The following is a 27,438-nucleotide window of genomic DNA, read 5'->3' as shown; positions in this document are numbered from 1 at the left end:
TTTTTAACGTAACTCTTGATTTTTATCATGATGCTGTTTTTATCGTTCCAGTGTGGCGCGCTCACTAGAGGTGAGTGAGTAAGCAGCGGCACGAGTAGTAGGTACAATATTTTTTTCCAAGCAGGAAGAGACCAAAATGAAATAAAAGGAGCTGGTTGGGAAACAAATGCACAAATCCAAGGTAGTTCTAATCAAGAACATTCACGCCCCTATGAGGTAAATTATATCATAAGAGAAGGGGACAAATATAGGGCAATGCAGGGGCAGGATGAAAAGGAACCCCATCAAAACTGCAAAATAAAGCCATGTCCAACGTGACATAAGAAGCCGCAACTTTTAACAAGAAATCCCGGAGATGAAAAGCGACCGGAAAGCAACTATGTAAAAAGATGAGAATAATAAAAGACGGGAATGGGTGAATGAACGTTGGAAGAGGAGGATATCACCCCTTCCGCCCCTTCAACATCTCCCATCCAACAGCCCCGCCCCGCCCCTCCTTCTCCGTCACCTCCTCAACAGCCTTCACAAGATCATAGCAGATCTTCTCAGAGACCACGCTATCCTGCTTATAATCCGGATGCCTAGCGACGAACTCGCGAATCCACTTCGCATTCGTCCACAGGCTGCCATCTGCGCGTCGTCTTATGAACTCCAGATACGTAGCCAGCTGACACCGGGTTTCTACATCGACATTGACGCTGTTGAGATACGATTCGACGAGCGGGATTAGCCCGGGAAACCCGTCCTGGGTGCCGTTGATGATATCTGCGACAGTCATGAGTTCGTATTCGGATTCTATGGGGCGGAGGTGCGGGGTTGAAGGGGACGAAGAGGCGCGGGAGCTAGATTCTGATGCGTTGCTGCTTGTGCCGTTGGTATTGGCATTGGGGTTGATGTGCTGTTGCTGCTGATGCTGATGCTGGTATTGATTTCGCGGGATGCGGTGTGGGAAGGGATCCTTTCTGAAGTAGAATTTCTGCTCAAGGAGAGCGTTGCGCGCATGGGCAGTTTCCATATTCTCCGTAGTGCGCGGGATGGGTATGTACAGGTTCAGATCGAAGCTGAGAATGGCTCGAGTAATCAGCACCATGAAGACGCTGAAGGCTGCGTTTTCAAAGTCAGTAATTTGAATCTCCATGGGGCGGAATTCGACGCGCCAGCCAATGTCGTTGTCAGCTGGCGGAGGCTTGAAGCGGATGTGCTGCCAGTTTGTCGACTGAAGGTTCTCGAAGTGGTCGGTTTTGTTGAGGTCGAGTTTTTTGAGATCTTCGGCAAAGACTACGATTGGGTCGCGGATAAAGAGGTGCGCAAAGTGTGTAGCCAGAAGATCATCCATACCACCGTCCAGGAGTCGCTTTTTAATATCTTCGTCTATGACGAGGTCTGGATCCATGTATTCGGGTCGTAATCGGGGATCTTGGGAAATGTATGTGGAATTTGAGGCATATCTTGACTTTGGGATGCGCCAACGGTCATTTTTCAGCGGCTGTTCTCATTCTATTAGCAGATAGACTTCAACCTACCGAGATTAAAAGGGCTACATACCTTTTCTCCCAGTTCTTCAGCAGTCCGGCAATCCACAGCATTACTTATTTGGTTCCACCGAACGTCAGTGTCAACCAAAAAACCCTTGTAAATTGGCGTAGCAGCAGTCAACGCTAGCATTATCGGCCCCAGGGGACTCAATTGGTCGTAGAGCTTTCTTCCCTCCGTAATGTTTTTACACTGAAAAGTGATTTGCAAGCAGCAACTCCCCATGCCAAACGCCATGGCATCCATATAAACATGATTTTGTTTCACTGCACCATTGCGCACGTCGTCGTCTTCGGGCCAGTTGCGTAAATCGTAGTTGACGGTAGGATCGTTGAAGGGCCACGGGGTATTCTTGTCTCGAAACACAGGTACATTGATCTTTACTTTCCGCCCTCTTCGAGATCGGATATTTGCAGCTAGTGTGGGGAAACGGATATGCGGGTTTGCTATTTCATCGGGAACGAATTGAGAACGGAGAGTCGGGCCAGAGACTGGGTAGAATGGCTGGGTGAAGTCATCCTTCGTACCTAGTCTTGGGAATGTGGTTATGGTAAGGGGATATTCATTCGGTGCCATATGCTTCTTCGCAATAACCCGCCTATATCATGATAGTTACGACGTGTGTTTATGTCAGCCATTCGTACGGCCGTAAATATGCAGCTGCAGCAGCATAAAAAGAAACACGAACCTCCATTTCATATTCGACTTCACTCTCAAGAGGTCCTTGAATCCAATCCCCCATGGCTGTCCCGGTGTAGCCTCTAACATAAACCGTCCAAACTCCGGGTGGAACTTGGGAAGTGGTTCCTTTCTGCGGAGCACGAAACAAAAAGACAAGTTAGCCTATGCAAACGACAACGAGACGGCGCAACGAAGGCGAGTTAAAGAGATTTTGCATACATTCCAACCTGCAACCCTTCCACCAATTGCCCATTCGACTGCTCTTCTTCCTGCGCGAGCGAATTTAAGATATCCGCCTGTCGCAGCGACAAGCGCACTTTCTGCGCCTTCTCATCCACAGCCACGACCAGGTATTCAATCTGATACCCGTGAACTGTCAGCAGCAGCTCGAGCAGGAAATGAAGAAAAAGAAAAAGAAAAAAGAAATAAATATCGAACGTGGAAGGTCGGTTGGCTTACCTCGTCACCCCAGAGCAGCGCATCTCGTTCCTTTCCCTTTGCCTTGCCCCAGATAGCCAGCAGTTGCTAGGACGGAGAAGAGGGTCAGTTTATTAAAATAACTTTTTCCAAGTTTCATTTTCCATTTTGCCATTTCTTTTTTGGCAAACGTTGGAAAATGGAAAACAGCGCCGTACCTCAATTCCCCATTCCCTGACCTGTTGTGCATTCTGCTTCGCCCCCGGCCAGGCCAATGGGGTACCAAGCGCTCTATGCAAGAGACATATCTCATCAGTGAGGGTTCTATTTTTCCAAAGTTGTTGGTGGTGGGAATGGTGTTTTCGTACAGCAGGCCCATGACGACAGGGACTGTCGCATGTAATTAGCTCTTCGGGGGAAATGGTGGGAGAAAGGGGATGAGAGCAGAGATGAGATGGGAAATGATGTATGAGAGATGAAACTCTCAAGGCGAAGGAGGAGAATGAGGAGTAAAAGAGGACGAAGCTCGGGTTTGGTACGGAGGACGGAGGAGGGGAGGGATTCGTTATGAGATCTTTTTACTTTTAATTTTATTATATTTTATTTTATTTTTCTTAAATTTTTAATTTTTCCCTACAAAAAAACCTCTTTCGCGCCGGGCGGCAAAAAATGCTGGATCCTCGATGCAACTCTATATATAGGAACAAACCCACCCCGTAAATGGAGGAAAACGAGGGAAATGCGATTAACAAGGGATTGTTTGTGTGATGCTGCGATCTTTAAATATATCCAGAAAATAGTTCGACCGAGTATATCTAATGAGCAATTGACCCGTGTATTGATATTTTCTTTGTGTTCCGTGGGGTTTTCTAGACTCCACCTCTACTGGAGCAGTTCATTATATATTTAATAGGTTGGGGGGGGGTCTGCTCGAACGGATACGGGGATGAGTTCTTTTTTGTGTCAGTTCTCTCTTCATTCCTGTTTTCCGGTTGTTGTTTGCGACGCTAATTAACTGGCGGGTTGAAAATGCCTTACCCTGTTGTGATTCACTGTATTAGTGAGGTAACCAACAGAGATAATAACTACGACATGAGATAGTTATGTTGTTAACTTACCTTACTTAGTTCAGCAAAAGAACCTAACCCACGAAGGTGACCCTAAATATTATAACCGAGTTGGGCTTACAGAGAACATCACAGGGAGATTGAAGCATGAACGAACAGTTTGCGGAATCCGAAACCTAGAACTATCCCTACGGCATTCAATTGGGCTCTTCACGGATGACAGGATAACAGGGAATAGCATATGCGTCCTTCGTCATGTTCCCCACACTTATCTCTGCCTGTGAAGTTGCATTTCTGGACTGGAATTGAACGCTTTTTGGAGTAGCCAGCTGGCATAGCGAATGAAATGAACGATTGTGGCCCCGCGGGCGAAATTAGGGCCGATGAAGTGCACCACCGGGACATTGAAATCAATCAACCGAACCAAGCGCAAAAGCTGATAAATCCAACGGAGAAAGATCCATCTTATTCGACTTGGGGCTGTATGGTCTCCGCTGCCGGCTTATAAATCACACATACAAGTGTAGCATTGATGTTCGTAATGATAATGATGCTATTATTAATGAACAAAATATGTGCACATTGTGGCTCAATCAGTCTTGTGCACCGTTTCTTTTCTTTTTCTTTTTCTTTTTTTTTTTCTTTTCTATGTTTAATCTTGGCCGGATCATCCCATGCAAACATAATATAACTCTGAATCCTTGGCTCCGATTCCTGTGCGGTGGAATCGTTCTGGCCTTCCTAGTATCGTGCAACTCAGCTTCGCGGTGACTCGGTCAGAGGGGATCCGCACTGAAGATCAAACAAGCTGGGATAACTCCGACCGCTCCTATGCCTCTCTACTGCTGAGTATGAGAACCTCTGATGTGGCCCATAGAAGTGCAAAAGGGTGAAGAATGACGGGTTTTTTTTAAGAGAGCACGGAGCATTGAACAAGCAGCAAACTAACAACCAAGCTCCCGTTTCTATATAATATATGCAACAGAGCAGTCTTTTCCGAAACCGACCGGATCAACCGTCTAAGGTGAAAAAATAAAATAAAATAAAACAAACAAATACAGCAAGTCCAGACCTTTCCCTCCCTCCCAGCACCGCCTCCTGTCTTGGTGTCTAGTTGCTTCTGGCACCGCCCTTGGCAGCCCGTAGTTCATCCATCTTCGCAACCCGTAACTTGAACTCTTCATACTGGCACTTTTCGTAGGAATGTCTCTCCTTCTATCACCAGTTGAACATATATATGTCAGTATGCAAATGGAGTACCGCGTGTTAATAGATCTATACTAGTCGACAAATCGTTATGTTGCAGCGGTGTAAAATAGGTTTATCCATACCTCACACTTCCACGGCAGATAGTATTCTTCGTATCGACACCGGTTCAGAGGGATTAGGAGGTGCGCACAGCTATCTCGATAGGCAAGAGGCAACCGAGCCTCAGCCATTTGTTCTCTTGTTGCGGCTGCGTGGATGGAAGGGGACATAACGGAATGGGTCAGCAAGATAAGAGGTAGCTACTTGGAAGTCATCAACACCATCAAAACAGCGGGACTCACGTTTGACATCTGTCGCCACCGCTGCATGTGCCATGGTTGCAGGGGCTGTCTTCCTCCCAGCAGAGACGGAGTCGATTGTCATATATGTATATATTTATTAACCAACGGAGGTGTATGTATGTGTCTGTGTCTGTGTCTGTTGTAGATCCAATTGTTCCCTCTCCAGTCAACCACATCTCGCTCTTAGGTTAACTGTCCGCGCTGCAAGGCGGTGATTGTCGGCAGCCGGAAGCCCAGTTGTTCCGGGCCCGCAACCCAATCTGCTTTAGGGAGGAAGTTACCAAGCCGCCCCTTCCCACTTTACGCGAGAAATCAGCCTCAAGTCGCGTCTCCCCATCGCCCGCAGCCGCAACCAACTCGCACACTCCGACACGCTCCAACACCCGCTGTCCATGTTTTAAGGGTCTCCGCCGGCCGTCGGGAGCAACACCAGCTGTCCGGGATCTTCTCTCTTGTGCCGCATGTTTTGTTCGCGCGATTTCTATACTCTCCCCTTCCTATTTTCGAATATCATTTTGTCTCTCGCTCGCTCACATTTGATACCCTGTGCTTCCAATTGGTGGCAGTCCGGGGGTCACTCGCTCGCTGTTCACCCTCTCTCACAGTCTCTCCACTCACCCTCTGTTGCTTACCCCCCGCCCAACTGTCCCTCCGCCATCCGCCATGGCGGCGTCAAACGTGTGGGGCAATAAAATCTACTCTGCTACCTATAGCAGTGTGAGTGTTTCTTTCTGTTTCCAGGCGCTTTTTTGCAACCACATGTTTCCTCATTTGATGGCATGTAACTGATGCCTGCTGATGCCTGCTGACACCTGCTGGCTGGCTCTCTAGGTCCCGGTCTACGAGTTCAAAGTCGGTGATGAGAATGTTATGCGACGGAGATCGGACGATTGGATCAATGCGACCCATATCCTCAAGGTGGCTGGTCTAGATAAGCCTGCTAGAACTCGCATTCTTGAAAGGGAAGTCCAGAAGGGTGTTCACGAAAAGGTCCAGGGAGGATATGGAAAGTATCAAGGTATTTTTTTTAAGTCGTCTACATACCTTCTTGGGTGGGATGCCAGGCTCACCATGTCCGCTAAGCGATTGGGCTAATGAGGGTGCTAGGAACTTGGGTCCCTCTTGCAGAAGGGCGAAACCTGGCCGAGCGGAACAGGATTCTTGATAAACTCCTGCCGATTTTTGACTTCGTAGCTGGCGATAGAAGCCCTCCACCAGCCCCCAAGCATACAACGGCCGCATCATCGCGACCAAAAGTGCAAAAGAATGTTGCGCCAACTAGGAGACTTGTGTCTGAGGAGTCGTCGTTTTCTCCCATGAAACAACATGCGATGCCCCCGTCATCAAGTTTCAGCCAGGACCAGCAATTTGCTTCTGTCAACCAGTCTTTCCGTGATGATGAGTCAGTCGCACAAGCAAGTATCGAGTCGTCCTCCATGATAGCAGAGGATGATATAGTCCCAATGTCCCGCCATTCGATTCAGTCGCGGAAGCGAAAACGCGGTTTGAACGACGTCAGTCTGAGCATAATTGAACAGCAGCATATCATCTATGGTGACCAGCTTTTGGACTACTTCATGACTGTAGGGGATGCCCCTGCTGCGACTAGGATATTACCTCCAGAACCCCCGCCTAATTTTCAAGTTGATCGGCCCATTGATGACCATGGAAACACAGCTCTCCATTGGGCGTGCTCAATGGGCGACATAGATATCGTTCGAGATCTAATAAACCGTGGCGCAAATATAAAGGCATTGTCCAACCATGACGAGACTCCACTGGTACGTGCTGTGTTGTTTACGAATAATTACGAAAAGGGGACCATGCAGGAGTTAGCGGACCTTCTCCAAGACACGATCACCTTCAGAGACTGGTTTGGCGCAACTGTTTTCAACCATCTGGCTGCAACAACAAGGAGCAAGGGCAAGTGGAAGAGCTCGCGATATTATTGCCAAACACTGATGGAAAAACTGAATGATATTCTACCACCTCATCAAATATCTCTACTCCTCTCTTCCCAAGATTCAAATGGAGATACTGCTGCGTTGGCAGCAGCAAAAAATGGATGCTACCGTCTTGCTACCATGCTTTTATCGCAGTGTCCCGAAGCTGGAGATATCAAGAACAAGGCCGGAGAGAGTGCCCATGCTGTCCTTCGAACTATTTCACGTCGCCAGAACGATACCTCGCTCCCTCCATCCTCTGTCACTCCGCAGAGCGTTGTCGATCTGGACCATCCCGAGTTAAATCATGTTTCTGAAACCATAGCCGTTTCCCGACCGGCCACTACTGGCTCTGACGCTACCGCATTGCTCTTATCGAGAATAGGATCCATAGTGGAGGAGACTACTAGGAAACTTGCTTTAGCTTATGGCGAGGCAAGATGGCCTCCTCAAGCTACTGAGGACTTCACCAACCCTCAAGGGTTATACGAACATGTCGAATCCGATCGAGAAAATATCAGGAAACAATTAGCTTCTCTGGCAATGGAGAGTGACGCTGAAGATCTCGAAGCACAACTCGACCGTTTTAACAGAGTGAAACTAGATTACGAAGCACTCCTCGAACAAACACAACGGCTACGGCTCCTCAAACGTTTTCAAGAAGCGGGAGTCGGACTGGGCGTCGAAGCCAATGCAGATCCCAATCACCCTGCAAACACAAATTCCAACATAGAGAAATCCCCAACCACAACCACCAAAAAGAAAACATCGCAAGAGCTAACCGGAATCTACCATCTCGCCCGCCAGCTGGCCAACGCCCAACAAACCCGCCAACAAGCTATACAGGATCTCATACAGCAAAAAGCCGATGCGGGCGTGAGCACGAAGCTCGGCGTCCATCGCAAGCTCGTCTCACTTGCCACGGGTTTGCCGGAGGAGGAGCTAGATCCAATGTCAAGTGAGCTTGCTAATGCGCTGGAATTTGACAGGGTGAACCAGAAGAAGGGGGAAGATTTTCCGCTGTTGGGTGATGGTGACGTTGGTGGGTTGAATGGGGAGGAGTACGAGCAGCAGCAACAACGACAAGAATTTGCAGGCCAGCGTGACTCTGTGTCGACGTCCATGTCGATGTCTATGACGCGGGGCATGGATGAGAGAGCTATTCCGAGCTGATTCTGGTTGTTATGATCGTTTTGACCTTTTTCTTATTTCTCTCTCTTCTCTTTATCGCTGTTTTTTTTTTTTTTTTTTTCGGTGACCATACCCACCTAGTTTCGATTTCGAGACTGACAATAGGGTGAGATGTACATATTTTTGTATTTGCCTTATTGAAAACCCTGCCACCTGCATTTCCGTCGCGTTGGGTTGTGTATTGTATGTTTTTTTAATTCGAGGTGTTTTATGCAAATTTCATCCACGTTTCTCGCCTCCCTCGTCAAATCAGGGGTTCGCCAACGCACGCACACCAACACACATTTCCCAATTTCCCATCTGATCTTTGGACACTGCCATTTCAACTATTCGTTTTAACGGAACTGCCATGTTTGTTAATGTTTGGTGTTTCTCTTTCTCTTCTCATCTTCCTTCTCTGTTCTTATTTTCATTTTCCTGCTCAGCAAGTCTCCTCTGACTCGCGGCAGCGGTTAGTGGTCAGGATGCATTCTCACGTAACCCCTGTATGGCAAAGTGGCGTTCTTTGTTTTTATATCTGTTTTTTTTATCCTTATTATTATTATTATTTCATCCTCTCTGGTCTGCTTCACTATCCCTTTTTTGGTCCATGAGCGAGGTCCTTCTCGTATGACCAAATCTAAGCTGGTTAGCTAGGCCTGCGAGTCGTTATCTCTCTCTATACACGTGTGCACTATTCCTCATAATATTTTCGTTCGTTCCTCTGTAGATTACATTACAATCCTCTAGGGATATTGGGAGAGGCGGGAAGTGATAGCCAGGGGCAATGATAGTGGGGAGGACAATATAACGTTCATTTCTCTTAAAACACTCTCCTTTTCTCCAACCCTTCCAATCAACTTTTCTATTGAGGATGATTGGCTGCTTGTGAGATGAACACTCCCCTACGGCACAGGATCTTGAAAGCCTACATACAGATGGCCACCATGGTAGGCGGGACCTGTCCTGTCGTGTATCAAGGGGAAATTCAGCTGTGGTTGCTAAGATGACTTGACTCTCACTCCCATCCCTCCCCACCCGTTTGCCCCTCTTCTATCTCTTCTCCCTTCCTCGCAGCCTTTGCCCTGCGTTTCTCACTTACACTTACAAGAGAGCAGTTATCTCTTCGATCGATTCGACATATCCATCTCAAATTACCCCGTTCGTGTTAGGATGCAGGGTGTAAATGTTGCGCATACATAAATACATTCTGGTTATTTCCACTAAGACGTGTGGACCCAATGAATGAAATATCTCGATGCCGTTTTGCCTTTGCTTTACAGATGCAGTTTGCCCGCTCAGCCAGTGCTTTCCATTGCATATCCAATCGCCATGCCGCCAGACCAATATCAACAGCACAGCTCGCGGTCCCCGTTAGTCCTGCTGAGAAACTGGAAATTACCATGAGCATTTCTGATGAAAACAACAATAATAATAGTAATAATAAATAAAAAGTAAAGGTGGTTAATAAATTGAAAAGCAGTGGAATTCCAGCTGCAAGAATCATACACACACCCCTTTTTGGGTATTCACGGCCTGTTGAACCGACGACACATATGCCAGACTTGTTGTTATTATTCTACCAACCAACCCCCTGCAGGTCTCCAGCCGCGCGAATTTCGAACCTAAAGCCGGGCCAACTTTACCCCAGTTCGAATTCCAACGGACCGCGAGGTGCCGTTTATTTTATTCAAAAGGGAATTGCCATATTGGGGTGGCTGTTCTTCAGCAGCATGGGGAAGATGTAAGAATCAAGAATGAGTTCTTGAAGTATATCACCCCTGTAGTTAGAAGAATCCCGGTTATAGAGTTACTATATGAAATAAATTTCTTTTCCCGTCTTTTGGGGAGAGCTTCAGCGGCTCTAGCTTGGGAAAAACTACAATAAAAATTGCGACTCGTTTCGCCAATATGTAGCTATCCACATCTACGTGGAAAAGATCTTGTCGAATGGTCGAGAACAGGAGAGAGAGTGAGTGAGAGAGAGTGGGTGAGTGAGTGAGTGAGTGAGTGAGTGAGTGAGTGAGTGAGTGAGTGAGTGAGTGAGTGAGTGAGTGAGTGTGTGTGTGTGTGTGTGTGAGGTGTGTTTCCAAGTAATATAATGTATGTATTACATGTACATACATAGGTTCTCTTATAATCAAACTAATCTGCATAGCAACAACGTCAGATATGATCAAAGGATGGACTCCGTGGTGACTATATTTTCAAACCCCGAGTCCTGGGAATGACGCTATATGAAGGAGCTATGATATCAAAGTATGCATGGTATGATATTGTCCGACGACTGACTGCATCTATTCGAGCGTAACTAGTCGTGTAAGACTCGATTGCATCGTGGCATGCTGTCGTCGAAAGAAGATAGCCTCGGGAGGGCATCGATCGAGGGGTGCTAGCGTAGAGTGTCATGGTTTGATTCCGAGGCTGGCGTCTCTTCTTCCCCCGTATGCTGAAGAGGTGTACGTATGTACATGGTATGGTGTATGGAAGATTGGATGCATGTTATTGGGTGGGATTCAAGCTGTTGAGGGATGGTCTGTCTGGGTTTTTGTGTGATTTGTGAAACGGAGTTGTGGGAATGTGTTTTATTATTTGCTGGTAATGGTGAAGTGGGGTAGTAATAGTATATCAGAGAGGTTAGAGCAGCTCTGTAATACGCGTGAAAATCTGAAAATAATAGTAAATAACCGATGTCGCTGATGTCGCGTGGTTCCAGGCATTATTTGGACTCCTCTGAAGGGGGGGAAAAAAGCAACCATCATATCAACATCATAATCCAAGCCAAAAGCCTGGAGAAAACAAAAATAGAAATAGCGCCAGAGTTAAAGGAAGATGCAGGCATGAATCCAATAGATGCAGGCGACAAGGCGACAAGGCGACAAGGCTAGTTACAGGGCTGGATTAGGCCAAGAACCATATGAAAATCAAGCTTGGCTGCCCTCCCGTCAGCACTGGAGCCAGGTGTCCGGTGAGTAGCAAACCATGGATCCTCAATTGCTAAATCGCCGCTGTATTCTGGATCATCCCAACCATTCAGGATCTGAGGATCCGAGAAGGGGAATATAGAGGACAAACCTGCAGCGAACAGCCTGTAGCCTGCAGGTCGAGCTTGGCCGCCTTGGGCCCAGTTCAATGGTCGTTGTGTGCGAGGGTGTGAAAGATTCCAAGGGTGTGAGCACTGTGTGAGCTGTCAGGGGGGTGACGGGAGCTGTGATTCGTGGGGGCAGTCACTGGAAGCGCCGAACATGGAGGTTGGCTGTTTTGCTTTCTTGGGAGTTGGACGGTCGGTGGTTATCGATCGGGTATTGGAGCGTGGTTCACTGCACAGGGATGAAGTAAATTATCGAGCATGCCACTGCGAGTCTGTAGATTGGCTAGACGTTGTAGGGGATGTGTAGAGAAACATGGATGATGATATCAGAGCCATCCATATCCATACGAAGGTTGCCGGAGACGGCTCAGAAGGCTGACGATGAGACGATATGGGGAGGATGTTTCAAGGAGCCAGTGGGCTCCGGCGAGAGTTACCAGAGAATAAAATACAGTCCTGGGCAATACGTGCTCAAAGACGTTAGTTGCCAACCGTCGCTAATTATCAAATGCAGGCGACGGGACTGTCCTTGTCGGCAGTTTGTTTGGCGGTGTTTGGGCGCTTCCGGGCGGTGTCCGGGAGGTTGGTCTGGCGGTGACCGCGGGCAACAACGAGGGCCCGTACGCGGCGGTACGACCCATACACGAAGAATACGTAGATCACGCGGTTTCAACGGGGTTGGAAGGGGGCATCATTTCCACGCTAAACCCCAAAAGGAGAGCAGGCGACCAATCAGCGGCTGCGAAAGCACGTGCCCTGGCCTGGAACCAACCCTGCCCGCGCTGGCACTAGGCCCAAAGCGGCAGCCCTAGCTAATTAGCTAATCCATCTGCTCCAATGGGCCCCTTGCCTTCCCTTCCCCTTCCTCCCCTTCCTCCCCTTCCTTCACTTCCCCTTTCTCCTCTTCCTCCTCTTCCTCCTCTTCTTCTTCTTCCTCTTCCTCTCTCATCTTCTCTCATCTTCTCATCTTCTCTTCTTCTCTTCTTCTCCTCGTCCTTCCGTCTTTTGTCTCTATCCCCTCTTTTTTCTTCTCCTTCATCTTCATCCTTCGTCCTTCGTCCTCATCTCCATTGTCATTCTGATTCTCCTGTCCTTCGTCCGATTCCTCCCGTGTCTGTTACCCTTCACAACGCCCCTCCTCTCTCGACTGCCTTCTTTTAGCCTTCTTTGCTTCCCCCCCTCCCGGAAGGGAAAATAAGTCCTTTGCTTCTTCCTTTACACCACGCAACATCGAAGGTCCCCTTTTGACCACAGTTTTTGGTCCCTATTATCAGCCCCTCCCAAGTCCAATTATTACCGGAGCGGGTTAAAGAAAGAAAGAAATAAAAAAAGACTTGACACTGAACGGAAGTGAAGATACGGTAGCATAAAAATCGCTTCTTATTTTCATTTCTTGTCGAAGGAGAAGCAAGGACCTCATTTTCTTTTTCGAATCAATTCTTCCGTACATCGTATATCGTATTTTATTACCGGTTTTTCTTCATTTTCTAGCTTTTTATATATCTTTCCCGTTAGATCGCGTCGTCTTTCGCCTTCGTCGGTTGAAATCCCGCTCTTAATATTCACCTCTTGTCTTTGCTCTTCAGCGCTATCCCTCGCTAGCGGGACTCAATCTTTGTCTCGACATCCATTTATACATTTACCATCGTGGTTCTAGAAGAAAAGAAAGCAAAAGCCAGTTTCACCGTCGTGCGTCTTTGGTCGTCTTCAACTTTCCTAGAAGAAATCGAGAGAAGAAACAAAACAAAAGACTACGTTCAGTTTTTTGCCCTGAGGTCGCTCCTTGTTGAATTTGCAGTGCAAATTTCATCGCCAAAATCATTCACTCCTACATACACGAAACCAACAACCTTCACCCCAAGTCCACACTCCCGTTGGACAACGCTTTATATTTGTTAACCTTCCTTCAATTTTTCCACGCCAAAACCCATCACGCCATTACAGCTATTATAACTCTATCGTCTCATTCCTTTATCGGACCTCTGGCACCGCTGTCATTCACTATATCAGCTTGTCTAGCAGACCTATATTCGCTTGTATATGTTTTTTTAATTCTCTGCGATCCCTTCTTCTGGATCTCAACTTGGTTTCTTCTGGTATGTTCAACTTATATCACTTGTGTGCTTCATCCAGCTCTTAGACCCGATGCTGATCAACTTCCCTCTTGACAGAATTGTCTTTTTTGATTTCTCTGTTACTATTTTTCACTCGAACAATCAGCCGCTTCTATCGAATCGTTCGACCGAGGCAACACTACTCTCTGATCGCTGGACCCGTTTGTAGTGTTGTTCCTAGAACACTAACTTCTTAATCTCTTAATTTACTTCAAAACCCGCTCCCTCCTGACGTGGACAATCCCCTTCAGTTGGACTCAACAGTTCTTCGTCAATTAAACTTGAAATTTAAGCCAAGCCTTGTTGACACCTTCCACCTGAACCAACTATATCCACGACTTCTCCCTAGTTCACAAGCCATCAACCCCCTTGTACAGACTATCTCAGATACAATACAAACAACACAACTCGTTTTGTCTCGGAGATCGCCCTGCTACTACGAATAAACGTATCTGCATATATAAAGTATATCTGCTTTGATTTCTCTTTCTCTTTCCCTTTCCAGTTCCTTCCACGACCATGAGTATGGACGCTGGCAGTCTAGCTCAGATGACTTACAACAACATGGCTTTCAATGGTGGTTCTCTTGGAGTTCCGGGTTCTGGTTTCGCATCTCGTGGAAAAGGTTCTCATATCAAACGTCTAAGTGTTCCGCACCCATCAAAGATCGGAACCATTAACGAGTCTACACCGTCCCCCACCGTTTCAACTCCACGCACGAGCCGCGGCCATCTCCTCGCGGGGTTAAGAACTGCTCCAAAGCACTCCCCATCACCGGCCACTGCTCCTCTGTCCCGCCCAATGTCCCGTTTACCCCTTGACTACACAAGATATGGTGCTCAACAACACGCTTCCTATTCCCAAAGGGCACCCATGACCTCAACAGGAGTGTCATTTCCGTACGTCAATAATCACAATAATATGTATGGGGTGCAACAGCCTACAAGGCATCAAATGTATTCTTTGCCGGAACATGTTCTTTCTCCCCCGACAATTGAGCTCCCAGTCGACGAAAATGGACAGCCGATCGACGAAAAGCTTTATGCGGAACTCGTTTCGACAAATCTATTTCTTGCTGCCCAGCAGCAACGTCTTCAGGAACAGCTGGCTTCTGTCACAGCTGCCGCACAGCAGTTCCAAGGCTTGAACCTTGGAGGCCTTCCAAATGAAGCTCAGCAGCAGAGGATGTCACCAAGCATCCAGGGGATGAGCTATTACCTGCAACAGGCCCAACAGGGCATGCAGCCCGTTGTGCAGCCTGTGCCTGGGCATCCTGGTCTGTTCTCGGTCTACAACCCCATGACCGGACAACATAACTTGGTCATGGACAACAGCATGCAGCAGGAGGAACTTGTTTCCACCTCTTATCAAGAATCGTTCCCGTCTCCCGTAGCTGAAACTCCAACCTTTTGCGCCGAAGTATCACCTCCTCCAGAATCTAGACAATCTCCAATCTGCTACCTCCCCTCTCCATCCCCTCCTCGGACTGTCCCCTCCCCTCCCCCGGAAATTGCGCCTCTACCCCCACCGTCCGCCAATGTCTTCCGTCGCAACCACAAAAAAGGTACCATCACTCGTCACTCCTATTAAAACTAGCGGCGACTTCAACAAAGCCTCCCCAAAAAACGCACCGCTACCCACTCCACTCACTGGTACCTTCGGCCCCGGCCAGGCTCGTGCCGGTGAACACCCAATCCGGCAACCCCGTGGACCTCCTTCTCTTGAAGAGCTCATTGGAAAGCCCACCTCCAAGCACGAAGGGAGTAAGAATTTCGTGACGCGTCAACGACGTCGTGCTGTGCACAATTTAGTGAGGGCTGGGTTGGAGAGGCGCGGAGAGTCTCGAAGTTCCTTGCATACCGGTAGCGCGGGGAGCATGACGCCCTCCAGTGATGTGGAATTTAATTTCTCGGGCTCTGGCTCGGGTTCTGATGGAGATGAGTCTGGTGGCAGTGGGATTCATAGCTGTAGGGGAAGCTTGTCGAGCAAACCGAGTTTGGGGAGTATCAGAGCTGCAGCAAATGGTGCTATTGGATCTGAGAGGGAGTGGACAGTGTCAAGGACCAATAGCGCAAGCACAATTCCGAAGAACATCAACACCAGCACCAGCGTCACTCGCACCCGTGTGTCGACGGATAGCCTGAACACTACTGCGGCTGTGGGTAGGGATGAGAGCCCCTTGGGTGGGAAGCTAATGGAAATTGGCTCAGATGATTCCGATTTGCATTGCAATGCTCATGCTCCTACTGCTATCCCTCCGGCAACAATGAAGCACCAGGCCCACCCGTTGACGGTGGCAGCTGTTGTGGCTGGCCATACTGCTCCTACCGCTTTGAACCAGGGTGGTGATACTGGTAGTGGACGACGCAAGATGCCTATGTTTGTTTTCTCGAGTGCGGAGAAGCGGAAGAATCCGATTAATTGAGGGTAGCTATCTCTTGTCTTATCTTGATGTGGTGGGAATTTGAACTCGGTGTGTTGGGTATTCCTTTGTCTACGCTGGATTTTGTTTTTCTTGACCTATTTTTCTTTCATTCTCTTGTTTCATTCGGTTTGGGGGGGGTGGTTGGGGGTTGGGGGTTGGGGGTTGGCAAATCCATCACTCGTCAATTTTTTCATAGTTTCGCAATGGGTTTTTTTCCCTCCCGTTTAACCTATATACTTTTTTACCAACCTTTTTTTTTTCTTCTGTTTCTACCCACCGTTTTGTTTTGTCAACGGGGGGAGGCAATGAGGCAAAATTTTACCGCCCGTTAGCCTTTTGTTTTTATGGGAAGCGGTTCCCTTATTGAAACTTCTAACTACTGGCCTTTTATATCAGCAGTGCTTGTTACTTTGCCCCGATTTTCTTCACGCCTTTTACACTACTACGCTTTCCAGCTCCGCACTTTAGCAGCTTTGAGAAATTGTTAACGAAATGTGAATTCATTGATTGATTTGATACTTTCATTCGATGATGTGGTTTGACGCTTTTTAGTTGTGACCACTACTTATTTCTTTTTTATGGAGGTGAGGAAATGGGGGATTGAAAACAAGAAAGGAAAAAAAATCAAGGGAAAATAACACTCGAGAAGAATCAAAACAAGACACAAGCTGTTGCCTTTACATTGTCCTGATAATTTTATGTCTTCTTCCATTCCTTCTCTCACTCTGTTTGAAAATTTTGATGTACATTTTCCTTCTTCTCTCTCCCTCTCTTTATACACTACTTCCCCACCTTCTACTTTATCAGCTATTGTTGAAGGGTTTCAAGAAGAAACAGGACAAGACAGGACGAGATTGAAGTGTTTTAAGAGCTATTCTGAGAACAACTTTTTTTAACCTCTCTTCCCCCCCCCCCCCCCCTCACTTTGTTGAACTGTCGCTAAGTTAGTTTAAGAATAATTGAGAGCTTTTTCTAATTAATAGACTTGATACAGAGTGTGTTGAATATTGAGATCATCTTTGATTATAGTTGGTTTCTGGTCAATTAGCGAGGAAAATGTTGGTCGAGTGCATGTATGCGTGTGCAGAAGAAATGGAACATGCACAGATGCATTCTCCTCCTTTGTTGTTACTCGGGATAAAGATATTGTACCTCCCTAGCTGCTTCCTTCGACTTGCGATAAAAATATTATCCGCACACATAGTTACTCCGTACAATCCCCGCAACCTCTCTGGATTGGATACACTCATTCATCCAAATCTGCTATAGCTAATCACGTTGCTTGTGTTTCCCGATTGTTGTGGCGCTACTTACTACTCCCATCACCATCACACCCAACGTATGTATGGTCAGTCCTCACTGGTGCGCCCCCCCAATCCAATCAACCCATTCATTTCCTGCACCGGCCCTCGCAAGTCGTGGTTGTTGTTTGATGCCACACAGACTGACTCCAGGCCAAGCCCACGGCTGCCAACGCATGGCTGGTGCAGGCATCCGAGAGCTCTAAGCCCAACAACGCCTAGGGCGCGACGGTGCCCGTCCTTCCTTCCCAATTAAATAATTCCAGCACGCTGGGTTCCTTCCCCCTTTTTTCCCTTGTGTGAGATTCTTACTTTGTCATCCATCTCATCCTCTCATCTGATCCTCGGTTCGAGCACTTGGAACATTACAATAATACCGCCCAGCTGGGATACCGCACACCTACCTTGGTGCACCCGCCAATCGCGTGTGTCTGCTATTGCTTCCAAGTGCTTTGGTAGATGGCTAGATTTCGTCTGTTTAGGCTGTTGGGCTGCGATGGCGAAGATGCCGACCCACAAGAAAAACCGGCTGTTCCACCACCCGAATACCGAAGTGTCGTCGGGAATCTGAATCCCGCGATCCAGGGCCTTCCGATTGTTCAGCCAAGGAAAATAGGGTTTTACCTATTTCCTGCCAATATACTGGAGGATGACGACAATGAGAAGAAGTGGGGGGGAATTATGGATACTGCCAGCAAGGGCATGGGCAATGGGCAAGGTAAGGTAAGGTAAGGGTAACGTTATCTGTGGAGTCGATGAGGTGAAAGGCGGGGAGAGCGAAAAGCGACCGCAGCCCCACAGATATCACGACAGGATGAGCTACGCAACGGCAGTTCCTGACGAATCGAACACCCCAAAACACCTTCCTCATGCATGACGGGAGTAAGAGACCTTGCACACCAACAATTTTTTTGTCCAGGCTACCCTTGCAGCGGCGCAAAGAGAGATTGGCATTATACTCAAGGCTTGCGATGAGCACCTGTTGATATGAGGGACTCGACAAATTGGACAGCTGTCAAGTGGGCCATGCATCTGAATCAGCACGATGCTGTGCGCAGGCTGATTGGTAGGGGTGCGGAGGTGAACATGGTCCTCCACAAGAGATATACGGACTTGCATCATGCAGTTTCACAGGGGGATCAGGAACTGATTGTAAATCTGCTCAAGTACGGCGCAGATATCAATGTTACGGACAATGAGGGGAACACGCCATTACACTGTGCGCTGAACCACTGGTTGAAGATCACAGATACATATGAAGATGGAGGTGATGACTTTGCTTTACCCATAATAAAACTTCTTGCGGAGAAAGGTGCGGATCTGGAAGCACATAATCGCTACGGAAATACGGTGTTACATGAAGCGTGCATATATGGCGATGGTTTGTCTCTCATATTCCTGTCAGGCCATAACAATCCGGGCACGGAAATTACACACAGGCGCCTCACGATGGCTAAGTACCTACTCAAACTTGGTATTCCCGTAGACACGCGTGATAAATGGGGCTCCACGCCGCTGTTGCGTTGCTGCACCATGCGGACTCCTGACCGCAATGTCATTGCGCTCCTGCTTGAGAATGGCGCGGATGTTCATTCAGCTAATCACCAGGGCGATACAGTGCTGGACGCCGTTTGTTTCCAGCGGGATACGGAGTTGTTGAAACAGGTCACGGAACGTGCTATCAAAAATGTCGCTGATACCAATACTGGTAACGACGGCGAAGATACCGCTCATGCAGCGACAGCAGACCTATTTAACAAGCCAACCATCCTCTCCACCCCGCTGCACTACGCGGCCCAACACAGTGGACCAGACCGCGTCTTTTTCCTCCTCTCCCACGGCGCAAAACCGCGTACACCCACTTACGCCACAGGCGCAACCCCACTGCACCTCATCGCCTCCACATCCAACGCCACCGCGACAGATAGACCTTCCTCACCCAGCGCCACCAGCTCCACCAGCTCCACCACCGCCACAGCAACAACGACAATGACAGCAATTGCAAACCCCATCACTCAAAAAATTAACCTCCTAATCTCTCACGGCGCAGATATTAACGCCCGTGACCTGCGCGGTGCCACCCCTCTCCACTACGCAGCGCGTAACGTCGAGTCCCGCCACCAAGAGCGCATCGTGGCGGCGCTGTTGGCGGCAGGCGCGGAACCTGATTGTAAGGACTTAAGCGGGAGGACACCTCTGATGGAGTTGGAGGGGTATTGGGTGCTTAAGGGGGCGGTTGTGAAGAGGCTTGTGGAGGCCGGAGCGGAAAGGGTGGAGGGGATGCAGGGGTTGGGCGGGTTTGAGTATATGGATCGGGATGGGATTGAAGGGTAGAGAGGGTTCGGTACGGTAGGGGTTTTTTATTTTTTATTCATTAATTTTTTCCTCTTCTGTTCTGTTGTATTTTTAATAGGGTGATTCACACCCTCTTTTTCTTTTTATTATTCCTTTCTCTTTTCTTCCCTTCTTTCTCATTTACCTTCTAAGAAACCTTCGGCTTTTCGTTATCACTTTGCTGCCATTTCCCGCCCTCTGTTGTTGTGCTACTTTTTCGGAATGATGAATGAACCGATGAGATATATACCTACCGCGGATTGTGGGAAGATAAAATTACGATATGACATTACGCAGTGTATCGATATATTGATATAATATAAAGAATACCTACATAGCTGGCTCTCTAGCCAACTAACTTCGGTGAATCCATGGCGAAACGGTAGCTTGGGTCTTCATTTTGGGCTGTTGTAGGAATTTCGGTCTCTTCTTCTCCTATGGTCACATCACGTGTTCTGGAGCAACCAGGTTCATAGGAAGAAGGTAAAAAGCCCGATAGCCAGAAGTCTACAACTATTGAACAAAGGGGATGAGTTCAATCCCATAGGGTGATCCCTAACGAAAAGAAAGTGTTTTGATGAATGGCGACTATCTGCGCTCTGGAATGGGATCACTCGTTTTCAAGTTATGAGCTTATAGCGTTTGCCTGGGATATCTAGCTATCGGGTAATTAATCATATGAAAAAGGGTCGGTATGGGGTTCCGATTGCTTCTCCCCCTTTGCTTCCCCTGTTATGTTGTCCGTTCGCTTATGAGTTTGGTGAGGGGGTGTAGAGGCAAGGGGTTATAGTTGGTGAGATCCTGGTGAGCTAACTTAGATCGGGATGAAGAATGAGAAATCTTGTAAACGACGCTGCGGGAAGGGTTTCTCAGGGGGTATTTTAACATTTCCTCCCTTGTTTACTTATCAGTTTTGAAAAATGATATCATATGACAATGCACTGAAATTAACAGAGGTGGATTTAGTAATAAGAATGTAATCTGGGACTGGAGAAATATGGTAAAATCATTACCCATCAAATGGCATATGGAGATGTGTGAGAGACGGGTGTGAGATATAACTTAACTAGTGGATGTTAGTTTTACAGGGGTTGTGATTTAACTGGTTAGTCAACCTCAACCTCAAACCTCAACATCAACATCAATGACAGGCTCCAAACCAACCAACGAACAGACGGGAATCAGGTACAGCCATTGCTTTGACATTAGGGAAAGGTCTCTAGAAACCACCAAGGCCCACTATTAAACTCCTTCCACAGCCCTTCGAGAACATCATCATGGCAGGGCTAACCAGCGTGGCACGCGGCAAAACAGGAGACGTAGCAGTGCCAACTGTCACCTGTGCCAATATTCGATCCATGTCGAAGATCCATTTCAGATTTTTCGTGAAACAGCCTATGATCACTTAAAGTTTAGAAAAAGAGCAAACAAAAACAACAACGAGAACACGTTCCAGAAGCGAAGTCTGTTAATTATCTCACTGCCATTGAAAAAAGTTTCTCTGATTTTGCCTGGAGACGTTCTTAACTCGACGTATGCAATCAAACACATGTTGAGAGATATTATACGTTGCATCTACATGCTATGATTCACAGAAAATAGCTTCCTCACCAACACGGGATATATCTCGCTTCCTGGTTCTAGCTCGTGTTTTATGGGTCATTGGACCAGGTTCCAGCGGAACCTATCTATGTCTCCACAATTGGCTTGAGGGAATAGCTCTGCTGAAGTTGCGTCTACCCAACTTGTTAGTGTCAAGTTTCTCTACGTTTTATTTTATTTTTTTACGCATTACAATCACTGCAAGGTCTCCCTGTACGATCTGGTGTGCTCCAAGCACGATTCAAGACTGCCAAGGCATTGTGGAATTTTATGAAAATGAAGGGTGGTAGGATCTGATATTGCATGGTGTGTATACACATCGGCCATGCTCCTCCAGTGAATATTCATTGGATGGCAGGGTCCCCAAGGCTATATTGTTTCTATTTGGCATGACTCTTCCATTTCGGCCTTGTTTGGCTTTTCTCTGATTCCCTTGGCTCTCGCTTTTATGTGTTCTCCCTATTATATTATCTCTCATTTATCCTTTTAGCAACCGTTTCCGTCGTTTGAATTTCTTATTATTCTCTTTTATCCGTGATGCAATTTACTAACCATACCCAGCTTCTTTTAAAACCTCCATGTTATTTCGTCACTTGAACCCACTCGTTTGCCCTGTGGCGAAACCGCTGCCAACTGCGGGTTTTACCTTTTTTTTGAAGAGAAATACGTGTTTCAGCTGTCAACAACATCTTCACGGTCAAAGGGCAGAGCGTGATGACTTTTCGATTTAGTATTAATAGCCTGCTCTTATCCTCCATTTCACAATCACTGGAACTCAACTACTGCGGCTTGAGCTAATTATTTAGTTGCGGGGTTGAGTGATATTGAGTTCCGTTTAAACTTTTCCTCCCCCATTCGTACCAGGATATCCTTCAATCTTAACTTTATGTATCAAATCGCCACACCTCAACCTCAATTGAATTTTTGTTTCTTGCTTGTTGTTACTATAATTGGGTTTGCCTTACCACTATAGCTACCTGATTTTAGATAAATTTGTCATGATTTTAAGTTTTCATCTGAAATGACGTTTGGATTCTAGAACCAATGTTTAGATTCTGCTGTGGCCACAAGTGGACGCATTTTTTTACCCTTCCCTACCCCCTTCTTTTATGTTGATTGTCAATTTTTCAAGTGTTTTATGAGATCTTCGTTTTTGCCTTGCCTATTATTTCGTTTACTCCTTCGATTCGTGTATCATTCGTTCAGGGTTCAGATTTACCGATTGTAGGCGAGAGACGCCTAGCTCAATGCCTCAAGATATGAGCGATACCAAATTCCAAATCCGGGACCACTCTTTCAACTCACAAATCACAAGGGGTAGAGCACCCTCTATCCCATTACCTACTCTCTGTAGAACTCCAGCTCACAGTCCTTCCTCACGAGCTTCTGCTTCCCATGTCCGTTCCAGCAGCGAAGGGGCCGTTGCCAGCCCACGATCTCGTCTCATAAACCGAGTGAAGTTTACAGTTGACGGAGATACGTCACAATCACACCAGTCTCAAGCGACTCAAAATGGATCAGATATTGAGAGGAACCTTCTTCAAATCCCGCAAGTTGCTTATTGTCAACAGCAGCCAGATGGAGAAGCAATAGAGGAACAACATGCTGAGATGTCAGATGATTTGCCAGGTTTTTTCTCTCCACAGCCGTATTCAGGTGGCTCAACGCCTGCGAGCGTCTGTGGATCGGTTGGCAGCATAGTGAACCTTGTAGATAATGATGGGATTCATGGGCAGGGAGTTGCTGATAAAAAGGGGAGGGCTTTGCATGGTGCCTATGAGAGAGCTCAGAGGCTGGCGGCCTCTGTCATTCATCGACATCCATCACAGATCAATGAACGAGGTGGTGGCTCTCGAAAGGTTTCTCGCCGGCGTCGGCGTGATGCCGATTCTGCGAGCGAGAAAGGAGAGGCGGAATTTTACGATAACTTAGATATGTTGGAAAAGCAAGCTTACATTTCTGATAATGACAATTCTGATGATTGCCAATTTGAGGCTGAGGCTGCCGAACTATTTCGAGGAATGTCGCGACAAGATTCTCACCGTCTTACCAGAGTTCTTGCACGAAGTGACGATCTAGCCTCCGGCCACAGTACCCCTTACGCAGACAGAGACCCCGATGTTTATGTTGCCCGACCGTCGCATTACAGGGGTGGGATACTATCGTCGTTGCTCCGGATGTATAGTGGTCGTGAGACTGAGCAACTAGAGCAGAAAGATATCAAATATCCTTTTCCTCAGCCTCCAAGCAGAGCATTGTCGCCGAACCGCAAAAATTCGGGCCGTCCACGAAGACAAAAATGGTACAATAACAAGTCTGCCAGTCAATCCATATGCTCCCTTAATTCAGCCTCCCCAAATAGGGGATTGCGGCAAACGTCACCTGCGGGGAGACAGATGTCGAGCGGAGGGTGCAACAATCTTGCAAAAAAAAGTAAAACAAGTTCTAAACCTCGACTTGAGGAAGAGATCCGGCTCACAGTCCATATTGCGGAGACTCTGGCGCGCCAGAGATATCTGGTCAAGCTATGTCGCGCACTGATGTGGTCTGGAGCACCTACTCATCGACTGGAAGAATACATGCGAATGACTGCTCGAGTGCTGGAGATAGATGGCCAATTTCTATACATCCCTGGTGTTATGGTTATGGCCTTTGACGACAACACGACGCACGTCACAGAGGTAAAATTGATTAAGTCATCACAACATGTCAACCTGGGCCGTCTCCGTGACATCCAGGTAGTGTACAAGGAGGTCGTTCACGATGTCATTGGCGTCGAGGAGGCCATGCAGAGGCTAGACGAAATTACCAAAGCTCAACCCAAGTTTGGCGTCCGGTGGCTGATACCCCTGTATGGTTGCGCAAGCGCTCTGGTTGGGCCATTCGCATTTGGCGCACGACCAATCGACATGCCTCTATGCTTTGTTCTCGGCTGTATTGTTGCTCTACTTCAGCATGTTCTCGCCCCGCGCTCCGAGAACTACGCCAACGTCTTCGAGGTTTCCGCTGCCGTCATCACCTCCTTCCTTGCACGGGCATTAGGAAGCATTGAACTACGACATGGAGAACACCTCTTTTGTTTCGCAGCTCTGGCTCAGTCGTCCATAGTTCTAATTTTACCAGGCTACATCGTCCTCTGCGGCGCGCTGGAGCTGCAGTCGCGCAACATTATTGCTGGCTCTGTCCGTATGGTCTACGCTATCATCTACTCTCTCTTCCTCGGTTTCGGCATCATGCTTGGCACCGCCTTCTACGGCCTCCTGGATCCACACGCTACGTTGGACTTCATCTGCCCTGCCAGTCCCATCAAGAATGAATACATCCAACGTTTCCCCTTTGTGATCATCTATGTAATCTGCTCATGTCTGATCTATCAGGCAAAATATAAACAAATTCCCATCATGGTCGCTATCGCTTTCACTGGCTACATTGTCAGCTTCTTCTCCGCACGCCGGTTCGTGTCTACCCAGCTTTCCAGTGCTCTGGGCGCCTTCGCCATCGGCGTCATAGGTAACTTGTACAGCCGGCTGCGACACGGGCTTGCCGCTGCAGCTATCCTACCCGCCATTTTGTTGCAGCTCCCCTCAGGTCTGGCCACTAGTGGCAGTCTCGTGTCTAGTCTGATCGTTGCGACCACCATTAAGGATGATGCGACCACGTCGAAACCACTGAGCACTGTGGCAAATGACTGGATAGTTAAGTCCGCTATGTCGCCGTCCACATCTAAGGGATTGAATGATTTGATGCGGCATATCATGCTGCAAAGATTCTTGGGGAATGTGGTTTTTGATATTGCCTATGGCATGTTGGAGGTTTCGATAGGCATTACAGTGGGGTTATTTATGGCAGCATTGGTAATTTATCCATTTGGGAAAAGGAGGAGTGGCTTGTTCAGTTTTTGATTTTTGGTTCGCTATATATAGGCGCAAAGGGTATAATAGGTTTTTGTTCTTCCTGCTCTGGCGTTTCCTATGATTTTCTTATGATTTTCTTATGACAGGTGTTAGAGGGCTCTTTTCCTCGGCCTTTTTTTTTTTTAAAAAAAAAAAAAAAAAACCTCGAAGGATTGATATACGCTAATTTAGATCTGGATAGCGTTGGCGATATTTTGTTGGATCTCGAGGTCTTGCTTTCTCATTCATGCTCATTTCAGTTTTTAAAACAAGATTGTCGCCTCTGTTTTAAAACTAGAGATACAGAAACACTAGATTGTTCGCAGAAACCAACTTCTGTCCCTTCAGCCAACTCCTTTGGGAAACTTCAAATCATCTACCACAACCGAAGAGCAGATACCACCTCTTCAGCCACCTCACAACTACCCACCAGAAGCTGCCGATCTCAAAATGCATCCGTCCCCCCTTCCCCAGCTTCGTTCTGCTATGTTGCAATCACCACCACCATGACACCCCGTTCTTTTCATTCCGCATTTAGACACGAGACAACATTCAGAATACGTAGATACGAATAGATAAAAAGTCATTATTTCCCTTAATATACGAGAGCGTTCTTTACATCATTGTCATCATAATGAGAAAGCACGGAGACAAATTGCACATCTTTCTTCAGTGCTAAAAATACTAAGATTTGTATCAATTTCCTGTGAATTTAAGCTTAATTAGAGTTTGACTTGGCACGGAGCTCTGTAGCTCTACATGCCAAAACTTGGAATTAGTTGTAATTCACATGTGACAAATCATAGTCACCTGAATTGAACGGGCGAAAGGGATTAGCTAATAACTGGATGATGGGTTAAGTGTTAGGCATCAAGGCGACTCCTATGGAATTGTACTCGTCCTGAGTTCCATCCGAGGACTACTACTGGCCGATTGGGCCTTTGTGCCAGGTAGTTTCGAACTGTTGGAGCCTGGGTTTCCTTCTACGGGACTGCCAATAGCCGTCCAACACTAACATCACGACCGGCTGTTGACGGTCGGCCCAGAGTAGCACGTGATCTAGATTGCCCGTATTCTCGGAATCGTTAAAGAGCTCATTGATTCCAGAGATTTTACTTGCTGCTCTGGAGGCCATAGCCCGCTCGGGTGACTGCTGTCATCTCCATTCTGCCACAACTTTGCCTTTCAGCCATGCATGAAATAGATGATGTATATAAAATGTATAATAGAAAGAACTGCATTGAGATAATCTTGCAGGGCAATCAGAGCAATATTGAAGTATTATTGACTCAATACCTCTCCGTGGACGGATAAAATTTACACCAAATAGGAAAAACGGCGGGCTTATCGTCATAGCAAGTGAATATGATGTATGGTTGTGTGACTGCACAAGGGTTTTATTCCAGTCATGATTCCGCTGCAGTTAACTACTCCACAAGGAGTCTTTGCTAAATTCACAAGAGAAGCTTGGTTTATTTATTTTTATTATTATTATTTTGAATGAGAAACGCCGATCGACATACACTTGAGCTCATAGCTTCAAAATCAACGAAAGTGTTTCACTTTGGGTTGCCATGTTACTCGGGGAGAAACAAAAATATTCGTGATGATCTCACATAGTTCCACTGACTATTTATATGATATAATTTCACAACGCGTGCGACTTCGTATCCCAAGGATGGAGCATATCTGCTTGAAGGGTATTCGATAGCATGTTTTGTGAAGCATTGCAGATCATTCATGGACATTGCCTTGAAATATTTATTGAATTCTCTAGTTTCCATTTTTTTTTTTTCAATCCAACTTGTGCTGTGCATACATGCCTCTCCAACACACACTATTTTGATCATCGTCTTTTTGACAACTATAGGTACACCTAGATGCGTGTGCAGCATCCAAGTTCCCCTTTTGCAGTTATTTTGAGAAACTGGTTCATCAAAGATCGGAGATATTCACTAATAGTTATGTAGGGATGATGAGCTCTGCAAAGCCACATCAACATACGGGAGTGGCTTACTTTGCTTATATATATATATATATATATATTAAAGAAGTATCTTGTCATGTCCCATCTCAGGGTTTTGCATGGAAGCACCCTGCTGAAACGAGGGCCGCACCCGCAAATACAGCACTTCGGTATAACTATTCCTATTATGTGCCTGGACCCAGAACAAGGGACCGCACCCCGCAAAAGGGGGAAAATTCTACGCGAGACGCCTAGCTGAGCGATTGGAGATTGTAGTTCAGGATTTACGATTGTGGATTGCGGAATGGGTCGGATCAGGGGTGTAAAGGGGGGGGGGGGGGGGGGGGGAAA

At 47.1% G+C, this 27,438-nt stretch overlaps 7 protein-coding genes across 7 annotated transcripts; 4 read left to right on the top strand and 3 right to left on the bottom strand.

Moving 5' to 3' along the window:
• Nucleotides 1-442: 442 nt before the first annotated feature.
• Nucleotides 443-3,010, bottom strand: PAAG_04016 (glutamate-cysteine ligase; the record flags this gene model as incomplete). Its single annotated transcript, XM_015845134.1, has 7 exons — nucleotides 443-1,486; nucleotides 1,546-2,131; nucleotides 2,222-2,344; nucleotides 2,434-2,573; nucleotides 2,674-2,739; nucleotides 2,850-2,922; nucleotides 3,000-3,010. 7 exons carry the CDS (start codon nucleotides 3,008-3,010, stop codon nucleotides 443-445), a joined length of 2,043 nt encoding a protein of 680 aa, XP_015702223.1.
• A 1,798-nt stretch (nucleotides 3,011-4,808) lies between these two features.
• On the bottom strand, nucleotides 4,809-5,176 carry PAAG_04015 (hypothetical protein; the record flags this gene model as incomplete). Its single annotated transcript, XM_002794376.2, has 2 exons — nucleotides 4,809-4,913; nucleotides 5,030-5,176. 2 exons carry the CDS (start codon nucleotides 5,174-5,176, stop codon nucleotides 4,809-4,811), a joined length of 252 nt encoding a protein of 83 aa, XP_002794422.2.
• Nucleotides 5,177-5,911: 735 nt separating this feature from the next.
• PAAG_04014 (transcription factor MBP1) lies at nucleotides 5,912-8,364 on the top strand (the record flags this gene model as incomplete). Its single annotated transcript, XM_015845133.1, has 3 exons — nucleotides 5,912-5,965; nucleotides 6,080-6,266; nucleotides 6,356-8,364. 3 exons carry the CDS (start codon nucleotides 5,912-5,914, stop codon nucleotides 8,362-8,364), a joined length of 2,250 nt encoding a protein of 749 aa, XP_015702222.1.
• Nucleotides 8,365-14,085: 5,721 nt separating this feature from the next.
• Nucleotides 14,086-15,991, top strand: PAAG_04012 (hypothetical protein; the record flags this gene model as incomplete). Its single annotated transcript, XM_015845132.1, has 2 exons — nucleotides 14,086-15,105; nucleotides 15,131-15,991. 2 exons carry the CDS (start codon nucleotides 14,086-14,088, stop codon nucleotides 15,989-15,991), a joined length of 1,881 nt encoding a protein of 626 aa, XP_015702221.1.
• A 1,760-nt stretch (nucleotides 15,992-17,751) lies between these two features.
• On the top strand, nucleotides 17,752-19,626 carry PAAG_11787 (hypothetical protein; the record flags this gene model as incomplete). The annotated part of the gene is made up of 3 exons (XM_015847370.1): nucleotides 17,752-18,015; nucleotides 18,126-18,174; nucleotides 18,305-19,626. 3 exons carry the CDS (start codon nucleotides 17,752-17,754, stop codon nucleotides 19,624-19,626), a joined length of 1,635 nt encoding a protein of 544 aa, XP_015703061.1.
• A 2,849-nt stretch (nucleotides 19,627-22,475) lies between these two features.
• PAAG_04008 (pheromone-regulated membrane protein) lies at nucleotides 22,476-25,130 on the top strand (the record flags this gene model as incomplete). Its single annotated transcript, XM_002794369.2, has 1 exon — nucleotides 22,476-25,130. The coding sequence occupies one exon, from the start codon at nucleotides 22,476-22,478 to the stop codon at nucleotides 25,128-25,130; it is 2,655 nt and encodes an 884-aa protein (XP_002794415.2).
• Nucleotides 25,131-26,043: 913 nt separating this feature from the next.
• On the bottom strand, nucleotides 26,044-26,256 carry PAAG_04007 (hypothetical protein; the record flags this gene model as incomplete). The annotated part of the gene is made up of 1 exon (XM_002794368.2): nucleotides 26,044-26,256. The coding sequence occupies one exon, from the start codon at nucleotides 26,254-26,256 to the stop codon at nucleotides 26,044-26,046; it is 213 nt and encodes a 70-aa protein (XP_002794414.2).
• Between the last annotated feature and the right edge of the window lie 1,182 nt (nucleotides 26,257-27,438).

Source organism: Paracoccidioides lutzii (genome assembly GCF_000150705.2).
Source record: "Paracoccidioides lutzii Pb01 unplaced genomic scaffold supercont2.9, whole genome shotgun sequence".
In the NCBI taxonomy this organism is placed as follows: Eukaryota; Fungi; Ascomycota; class Eurotiomycetes; order Onygenales; family Ajellomycetaceae; genus Paracoccidioides; species Paracoccidioides lutzii.
Note: the sequence above shows the minus strand (reverse complement) of the source record. Positions and strands in the feature narration are given on the sequence as shown.